At 43.2% G+C, this 7359-nt stretch overlaps 1 protein-coding gene across 1 annotated transcript in view; it reads left to right on the forward strand.

Moving 5' to 3' along the window:
- The window catches only part of AVPR1A (arginine vasopressin receptor 1A), a 7386-nt gene extending 1937 nt beyond the window's left edge, over nt 1–5449 (forward strand). The window contains exons 3-4 of the mRNA XM_014963330.1: nt 1–169; nt 2425–5449. Of these exons, the coding sequence (XP_014818816.1) occupies nt 1–169; nt 2425–2708 (453 nt within the window). The 3' untranslated portion in view covers nt 2709–5449. The remainder of the gene's footprint in view (nt 170–2424) is intronic.
- The last annotated feature ends 1910 nt before the right edge of the window (nt 5450–7359 follow it).

Genomic DNA, 7359 nt, shown 5'->3' on the forward strand with positions numbered 1-7359 from the left:
CGGGGGCTGCTGCTCGCCCCTTGTGTCAGCAGCGTCAAGACCATCTCCCGCGCCAAGATCCGCACCGTCAAGATGACCTTCGTCATCGTCACGGCCTACGTCGTCTGCTGGGCACCCTTCTTCACCATCCAGATGTGGTCCGTCTGGGACCAGCGCTTCCCCTGGGTCGGTAGGTGACGGGGGACGGGGGGAGCCCGGCGGGCGGCGGGAGGGCACGCCGCCGCTTGTCCCCCCGGGCCGTACCGGCGCTCTTTGGGGTCCTCCGGGGACGCGGCACCGAGCCGAGCCTGGGGGAGATGGGGCGCGGGAACCGAGAGCGGGACCGGGGCTCGCCCTCCCCGCGCCGTCCCGTCGAACGAGCCCCTCTCTCCCCTGGGGAAGAAATAAGCGGTTTAAAAAAGAAGTCCCCGCGCCCCGCGGGCGCCGTTACGCGGGGAGGTGAGCAAGCCCCGGGGCTCAGCTCTCGTTCCCCGACGGGGCGGCCCCGGGCCGGGGGGCTGCGGGGCGGAGGCAGCGGCGCCAGGCTGGACCCGAGGCGGCAGCAGCCGGAGCGGAGCGGCCGCTGGGTCTCCGGAAAAGAGAAGCAGCCGCTGCCTGCTCATCCACAGCCAAATTAGCGGATGGGAACTTAAGTATTTGCTGCGATAATTTGAACCATAGGGTCATGGGATTGCGGGGGTTGGAAAGGACCTGTAAGATCGTCGACTCCAACCGTTACCCTAGCGCTGCCAAAACCACCATTAAACATGTCCCTCAGCACCACGTCTCCCTGTCTTTTAAGTACCTCCAGCGATAGTGATTCAACCACTTCCCTGGGCAGCCTGTTCCAATGCTGGATAACCCTTTCGGTGAAGAAATGTGTCCTGATATCCAATCTAAACCTCCCCTGGTGCAACTTGAGGCCATTTCCCCTTGTCCTATCTCCTGTGACTTGGGAGAAGAGACAGACTCCAACCTCACTACAACCTCCTCTCAGGTAGTTGTAGAGAGTGATATGATCTCCCCTCAGCCTCCTTTTCTCCTGGCTGAACAACCCCAGCTCCCTCAGCCTCTCCTCATAAGACTTGTGCTCCAGACCCCTCACCAGCAACATTTTCTTCCATTGGAAGCTGCTGATTATTAAAACCTTAGAAACCTTTTGTGTTATCAGCAAGCATACACACGTACGTGTCACAAGTAATGATATAAGCAGAGGAACTTATTAAGTCTTTTTTCCTGTGACTGCCTTGCGTGTGCATTCCCTGCTCTCTAATAACGGGGCTGAGCACACACTGAACCCTTCCTCCCAATAGGGCAGTCACCTCTGAGCAGCACCTTTAGTCAGCCACCAGTTCTCATGAAATAGTGGCAATTTAGTGTTTTGGAGATACCCATTCCTCTGTTAAATCTGGCTGAAAATAATTGGTGAAGATGAAGATTGTTACATAGGGAATGACAGGCAATGTAGTAGCATATCTTCTTTCCTCATAATGAGGGAGCAGCAAGTCAAAATGTTGGAATTCATGATATCTTGATTTTTTAAAATAGCCCCAAATTATTACTTACTGTAATGAGAGTACTGATTGCACCTAGTATGGGACTAAAGTCAAACCTAAAATGCAGGTCCCCACAGAGAAATAAAAGCTTGCCATGGGACAAACAGATATTTATTTTTTTTTACTTCAAAAGAAATGCAAACCTAATTGAACAAATGGCTATTTGGTAGGTTTGTTTGAAGAGAGCCTTGTGAAACTGTGTGACACAGCAATTATACTTCTTTGAAGATGCAATATTTACAAAGAAAGCTCACTAATAATTTATTAGACTAAATGTATATTTAAATGTAACTAGTTATTTACGATAGAAGACCATAACTGCTTTATGGCATACTGCTAACTTCCGTTTTTTCTTAAGTAAAATTTATTCAACCTCCGAAACCCAGGTTTGATTCACAAGCCAGTAGTTACTTGAGCATTCAACACTTTTCAGCATGCAAATGTGCATAGAAAAAATCAGTATTATTGGAAGCAGTGGGAAATCAGTGGGAATTTTGCCATTGCCTCCCAGGGTAACCAATTTTTAAAACAAAAGTCTGAATAAAAACTGTTCAGTATTTAAAGCATGAGCTTATCAACACATGGATAAACATCAGTGGAAACGGGACTAAAGAATTATTTTGGATGGGCTGCCCAATAGCTGCTTCTGTCACAGCTTTTTGGAGTCTGTTCAGACAAATTCCCATTGACTTGAATGGCAGCCTTGCACACATAAGAACTTTCCTGATTATGGCCTCATTATTCCTTTCAAACGCTGCTGCTCAACTTTAAAAACGAGAATTATTCAGTAATTGGGAAAAAAAAAAAAATCCAACAGCTAATGCAGCGGTTGACTGAACAGTGCAAATGTTCTTTTGATGATTAAACTGCTTTCTTCCCCCCTCCTCAGATTCTGAAAACACTGCCACTACCGTCACGGCTCTGCTGGCCAGCCTGAATAGTTGCTGTAACCCCTGGATCTACATGTTCTTCAGCGGGCACCTCCTGCAGGACTGCATACAGAGCTTCCCTTGCTGCCAAAAAATAAAGCAAACGCTGAGTAAAGAGGATTCAAACAGCAACAGCAGGCGACAGACTTCTTTTACCAACAACAGGAGCCCGACCCACAGCTTGAACACCTGGAGAGAGTCACCCCACTCCAAGTCGACCAGCTTCATCCCCATCCCCACCTGAGACTGACCCTGGGGCAGGCAGGGCTTGCAGCCCAGTAACGGGGAGGCTATGGCATAGCACTCCATGCTGGTCACGGGCACCAGTCATGGCAACAAGGAATGACTAAGGTGGCCATAAGATAAAACGTGCCGCGTCGCTCGATAGCCTATTCTGCAGCGTGTAAATTATTTTATGGGAGGTATTTAGGACTTGGGCAACTGTTCAGGAAGGCGTGACAACAATAAAGCAATTATTTTTCTAAATAGAATTTATTATTTTTGTTTGTTTGTTTGTTTGTTTGTTTCTAAAATATTAAGTGCATTGTTTGGTTGTTGTTCAGAGCAGTGAGAATAGTGGAGTTGGCATGTGTTGGGGTAACTCCGCTCTCTAGTGTTAATGCCTACAACTTCTCATGGTTGTTCAATGAAGTCACGGGGAAAGATGACGATAAGAGCAAGATCACAAATTAGTCTTAAACACAAAAAGAAAAGAGCTGGGGGAATGTCCTGACTGTCCAGATAAGGAATGTGGTTAGACAGGCTCTATACTATTGGAAATGTAATTGATCATACCATTTTATCTTGTAAAGGTCTAGCAACTCTCAGTTAATGAAATTTAATAGCCCTTGTGAAAGCAGAGCCTTCAGTGCTGTCGATGTCTGTATGTGTGTTGCAGGGTTTCATTTTTGGGGTGACATTTCCTCTTCCCTTTCCTGTTGATGGAAGTTACACAGCATACTTTTTTTGTGTGTGTTGTTGCACCTATCTTGATTTTTTTAAACTACTTTTTAAAGATATATTGATAAGTAAGTAGGATAAGCTATGACTAGCTCAACACTGTTACAAACAGATACACCAAGAAAACCCATTGTGACTACCAGAAACACTTGCTTTATGAGTAACAATTGCATCTTCTCTTTTTTCTTCACCAAGACAGCTGGGATTAGTCACATTTGGTTGTCAAGAAAATAGCTCCATAAATTCAGGAGAAAGTGGCCGTTTGGTAAGAGCTGAAGAATCAGTATATTACAGGACAGAGATCTGAGAATCAAACTTATAAGTCTTCTCGGAACATAAAAATTGTCATTGCTGTTGTTTATTTATTTTTGGTAGATCATGACAATAGAGACTTTGGCAGTAAGCTGCAATAAAATGTCAATCACAACACATTTACTCATTATAAAGATTCAAGGTGTGCTTGTTTTCACTACTGCGCATGCCAAGGAAAATGTAGTTCCTACAGCTTGTAAAAAATCCTGTTACATCTTTCCATGGAGTCTGTCTTTACCTGGAGATTGGGTTTTGAAGCTCCTTGAATAAGTTTTGCTGAGGGTTTAAAGTCCTGAGGATCTCTTTGAGGAGTCCAGCTACCTGTCTTCACCTGAGTTCTCTGGGTCTTGAAATACATACATTTTCCTGGCAGTGTGCAGGACTCCTGTTGCAGCCCCAACTGGCTCCCTGGAGTGGTGGGACACATGCGCGGCTGTATAACACGCATCCTTATGTTTGCAAGGAGGGGTTTCAGCAGCAGGTTTCTTTTTTTCCCACCAAAACCATCCAAAAAAGATGATTGCTTTCCTAATTGCTTGGGAAGAAAAAAATAATAAATGAGGTCACAACTGTGGCTCTCACTGGGGATGGGCTTCATGCCTCTCACAAGAACGGTAGTAGAAATTCATAGAGCTTGATGGCAGATGAGACGATACTCAGCTTGGCATCCACTCTGGGAGCTTCCACATGTGTCACTGTCTATTCCAGGCAAAGAATAGAGAAGAATATAGCTCCAAAAAAAATATTTGGGTTCTGTTGTTGCTAAAGAAAATCTTAGATCTTCTCTTTACCTTCTGTTTTATCATTCTCTGCTCTTCAGGAGAACAATCTGGTCTAATGTTTTGTTGCTGTTGCCTAAAACACTAGGACCCAAAGGACAGCATGATGGAATGGCTTATATTTAACAGACTATCTTTTTGACCACCTTTGGTACACAGAGGTGACTACAGCTCTCACCAGTTATGGGTGAAAGTTTTGTGAACCTAAAGTTGTATTTTAGTCCAAAAAATGCATGCCATGACGCCGTGTGTGTGTGTATTTGTGCACATTGTATGTACTGCATATACTTTGCACGCAGGTAATTCACAATTACTGAAATTGCAAATGTTTGAAGTTGAGTACACTGTCCTTTGCCTAGTTTTCCATTTGTGTTACTACTTTCTTTGTACATAAAATATATATTAAAAAACAATTAGCTGTACTAACAGAATTTTCATGTTTGCAGAATTGAATTATTTTTCTATTACACTTTATATTCAAACAGAGAAAACAAAGAAAAAAACAATGTTGAATAATGTTCATTATAAAACTAAGCTGGGTAATGACCAATATATTAAAAAAAAAAAAGGAAACAGACTCAAAATAACAATTTTTAGTTTCTTCCAAATATGTTACAATATCTAGGCTTACACTTAGGGCTTGTCGGCGTAAATGTACCCTGTGAGTGTTCTACAGCTTCTGTAATTAAATTGATAACACTATTTAGCAGCATTTGGATTCCAGGCATTTTTTGTAAATACCAAGTTTTGCTTTTTCACAGAATTGTAGCATTGGAAGATACAGCCTATATTTATTAATTGTTCATCTGCGGAGATACAGGTCTTTTTTAACAGCTGCTTTGGGCTATCATGAGGGCACAATAATGAAAACAGAAGGAAACAAGAAATTGTGAAACCATTGCACATTTAAAACATGGAAAATTGCTCTAATAAACCTATACGTTTGTTTGATGAGAAGCGTTTTGTTTCTTTTGCTTGACTAGATTTTGCAGGACCAGAAACATATTTGGTGACACTCCATATATTTTGCAAAATGTAAAATTTCTTCATTAATTTTAATGAATTGATTCCATGAAAAGCTTTAAGGAGTGAACAAAACTAGAATGCTTTTCTGTCACACATAGTGCATGAAGGACACACGCAAAGATGGAACGTGCAGTTGGTTTTCCACTATTTGCTGCTAGTGTTGTTAAAACATGTAATATAGCACTTATTCACATTATAGAGGGGTTACATATTCACATTATAGAGGGGAACAAAATGTTTAGCATCTAATGTAAAACACGATTGAATGGATGGGCCAGCACTCTGCTGTTTATGCTGGTTTTACTAGAATTGCAGCATTTTAAAGACAATTAGATGGCAAAAGTGAAGCACATGTGATGGTAGAGAGGATGGAAAGAATTATATTCCTTTAAATAAGAAACAAAAGTTGCCAAAAATCTTTTTTTACATGCATTTATTTTTATATTTGTAGGGAAACATTTTGTTGACTCAGAAAAAAAGAAGGGTTGATTTTTTTCTGTATTGTAGACCAAAGTCTACAAGAAGACACAAGTTCCTGTGTGCCCAGTCCTGCAAAGAGAAAGGTTTTGTCTGTAGCAAATCTTGTGGCCAGTTCCAAATTGTCCAGATTGAAGGGCCTTATTAAAGTGCACATGTGCTCCTTTCCAATTTGTGCATATGGAAGCCAGGGCAGAAGGAAAGGAGCTGCACAGCTGGATGTCATCCCAGGTCAGGTGCCGGTGACCAGCTTTGGGAAGAACCTAGATCTTACAGTAGAGCTATTGTTGAAATAGGGAGTTACTTGCTGCGTAGGGAAAGCTCTAACAGAGTTGTCTTAGGCTGAGTTCCCCACCTACAGAAAGGACTAATTAAATACAATATCATCTTCTAAAAAGTGTCCGCGTGAGTTTCAGTTGTACGGTCCCTTCTGTATAGGATAATGGAAGAGTGGGAAGGCAGAAAGGAATTAATGTGCTTAAACACCAGTTTGGAGCTTTAGTTATTGTTATGAGACAGTTTTCTGTGGTTTTCTTTAGGAGTAGGCTTTACTGGAAAGTGTAGCACCCAGTGCTTGGGTAAAGGAATTGCAGGGCGTATAAATGAACAGGTTCCAAGGTGCAGGAACAGACCACAGCTGCTCCAGAGGGAGCAGTCCTGGCTGGTTCAGATAATGAGTCCCTCACACTAGAGTCGGTCCAACTAGTCTTGAACAAGGCAGGGTACTGTAAGTCACGCAGCACGGTTTCTGCAGGTATGTGGAAAGCAAGCAAACAACAACCACGACTAGTCCCCGCTGAGCTTGGTTAGAGCCAGCCAGTGTGGGTCTGCCTCTCCAGGACTGGTCCTGCAGAGAGTCCCGGGTGGGTACTGCATTAATGGGTTAGTGCCGTGTCGCTGTTTTGGTGCAACTGCTCAGTAATTTGCCATGTCTCAGTATAAACTTGCTTGGAATAACAGTTTACATGCAAATTACCCTTAGGTCTTCATGAGGACATTTATAGCTGAATTCCTGACACAGTCCATTGGGTTACTCCCTTTCTGAAAAGCAAGGCTGTGAGCAGCATTGGGAGGGCAACGCTCTCTTCCCAGCCCTTTGGTGAGGAGGCCGGCAAGTCGCTCTAGTTCCAAGTGGACCAAGATGTTGTTGGGTACAGGTGGACTTTCTTCTAATCAAAGAAGATTAGAAGAATTTTTTCCACATTTCCAATATTTTGCCCATTTCTGGTATTTTTTTTTCCAGGGGGTGGGTAGGAGGGGAGGATTAGCAACGTTGCACTTTCTCAGTGCTGTGCAGAGGCTGGTTTTCAGAAAAAAGTTTTCAGGATCAGTGAAAGGTCA

Source organism: Calidris pugnax, unplaced genomic scaffold, assembly GCF_001431845.1.
Source record: "Calidris pugnax isolate Ruff unplaced genomic scaffold, ASM143184v1 scaffold44, whole genome shotgun sequence".
In the NCBI taxonomy this organism is placed as follows: Eukaryota; Metazoa; Chordata; class Aves; order Charadriiformes; family Scolopacidae; genus Calidris; species Calidris pugnax.